At 37.1% G+C, this 1,489-nt stretch overlaps 1 protein-coding gene across 1 annotated transcript; it reads right to left on the bottom strand.

Moving 5' to 3' along the window:
• Positions 1-148: 148 nt before the first annotated feature.
• Tsp_04974 (putative PTS system, ascorbate-specific IIB component SgaB) lies at positions 149-505 on the bottom strand. The gene is made up of 3 exons (XM_003369516.1): positions 402-505; positions 238-378; positions 149-215 (listed from the first exon to the last, which is right to left on the bottom strand). Exons 1-3 carry the CDS (start codon positions 503-505, stop codon positions 149-151), a joined length of 312 nt encoding a protein of 103 aa, XP_003369564.1.
• Positions 506-1,489: the final 984 nt, after the last annotated feature.

Here is a 1,489-nt window from a genome sequence, read left to right on the forward strand (position 1 = left end):
GTGGTCCACCATAATATACTTTCACAATACTAGTTACTTCTTTACCTCTGCTTACGGTCCGTTCAACGTAACTGCACTGGAATGAATAAATTTCAACTAATTTAATGAACCTAATTAAAAATAATTTAATTGCCGCGCTTGTCAATTTTCAACGAATATTTGAAGCTGATAGAGTATTCCTTGTCATTGACACCGACAAATCTTCTGCCTTCGCCCTTAAAATACCTTAATAATCACTTTTCTTCTTGATCGGTGCGTGATATGAACTTTCCTACTGATAATATGATTTCTTCGCCAGGTGGGTCGTTGTGTATGCATAGTAATAAATAAAACTTTGTTGTTTTAGTTGTTAATATTGCTGCTAATGATGTCCAATTACTAAAGTTGAATGAAAATAATACAAAGTAAAATTTGAATTCAATGGTTCAAGAACTTTTTGCATTTTCTGTTTTATGACGCTGCTGCTGCTGTTGCATACCCACTGAAGCTTGCTATCCGAATCCATTACTGAAGGGAAAAACCGCGTATCCCTGCCGAGTATACTGTGTTCATTTTGCCTGTGTGCTGTTGCTCAGCAGACCAACAACCCACCACCATTTGCATACGAACGAATAAGCGGACGTTGTTTCTCTGCTAATGCCGGTTGGAATGAAATAATTTTCATACTGAATTTATTATGTCCAAATATTATATTATATTATATTACATTACATTACATTACATCACATTACATTATACTATATTACATTACATTACATTGCGTTATATTATATTATATTATATTACACTATATTATTGTTAAAGATTCGTTAGCTGATCTGGGTTATTACGTAAATCCAGACAGCAGCCGTAAGACTTGCAAAGAGCTACAGAGAGTATATAAAGAATCATAGAAAGAAACGATTGAGAGGATTAAGTTTATTAACAGACAAGGAATACGTATATATCTCACCCACGCACACGCGTATCTATATATATTCACGGACATTACCGTATATCGAATATCAGGTTTCAACATTTAGTAGTAATAATTTCGTTGTAGATCCGTTGTCTGTATTTCAACAATTATATTATATTATATTATATTATATTATATTATATTATATTATATTATATTATATTATATTATATTATATTATATTATATATTATATATTATATATGTTCCGGACGGAACAACACCGACCTAGTCGGTGTGACTTGGCCAAGGGCTGGTGCCCAGAAGTCGCGGGTAGGCCAAGAACAATACCCGCGCATCGCCGGCCAGATCGCTATCTGGGCGTCTGGCGGCTCTGAGGGATTAAAGGATTAGCGCAAGATCAAGAGATCTGAATCATGACAACATAATTGAAGACTGACAAGGCTTTAGATCGGCGCCGGAGATAGCGAGCGCTCCCGCCGCGTGCGAGCTGCCTATTGGTGTTTCGCGTTTGGGTCAACCGCTGGGCCGCCGACCCTGGCCCTATATATAGGGCTAGAAAGCGCGCCGC

This window comes from Trichinella spiralis (assembly GCF_000181795.1).
Source record: "Trichinella spiralis strain ISS 195 chromosome Unknown Scfld1557, whole genome shotgun sequence".
Taxonomy (NCBI): Eukaryota; Metazoa; Nematoda; class Enoplea; order Trichinellida; family Trichinellidae; genus Trichinella; species Trichinella spiralis.

Bases quoted from the DNA above. Each gene is read 5' to 3' on its own strand.
- Tsp_04974 (XM_003369516.1), bottom strand. From the start codon at position 505: ATGGATTCGGATAGCAAGCTTCAGTGGGTATGCAACAGCAGCAGCAGC.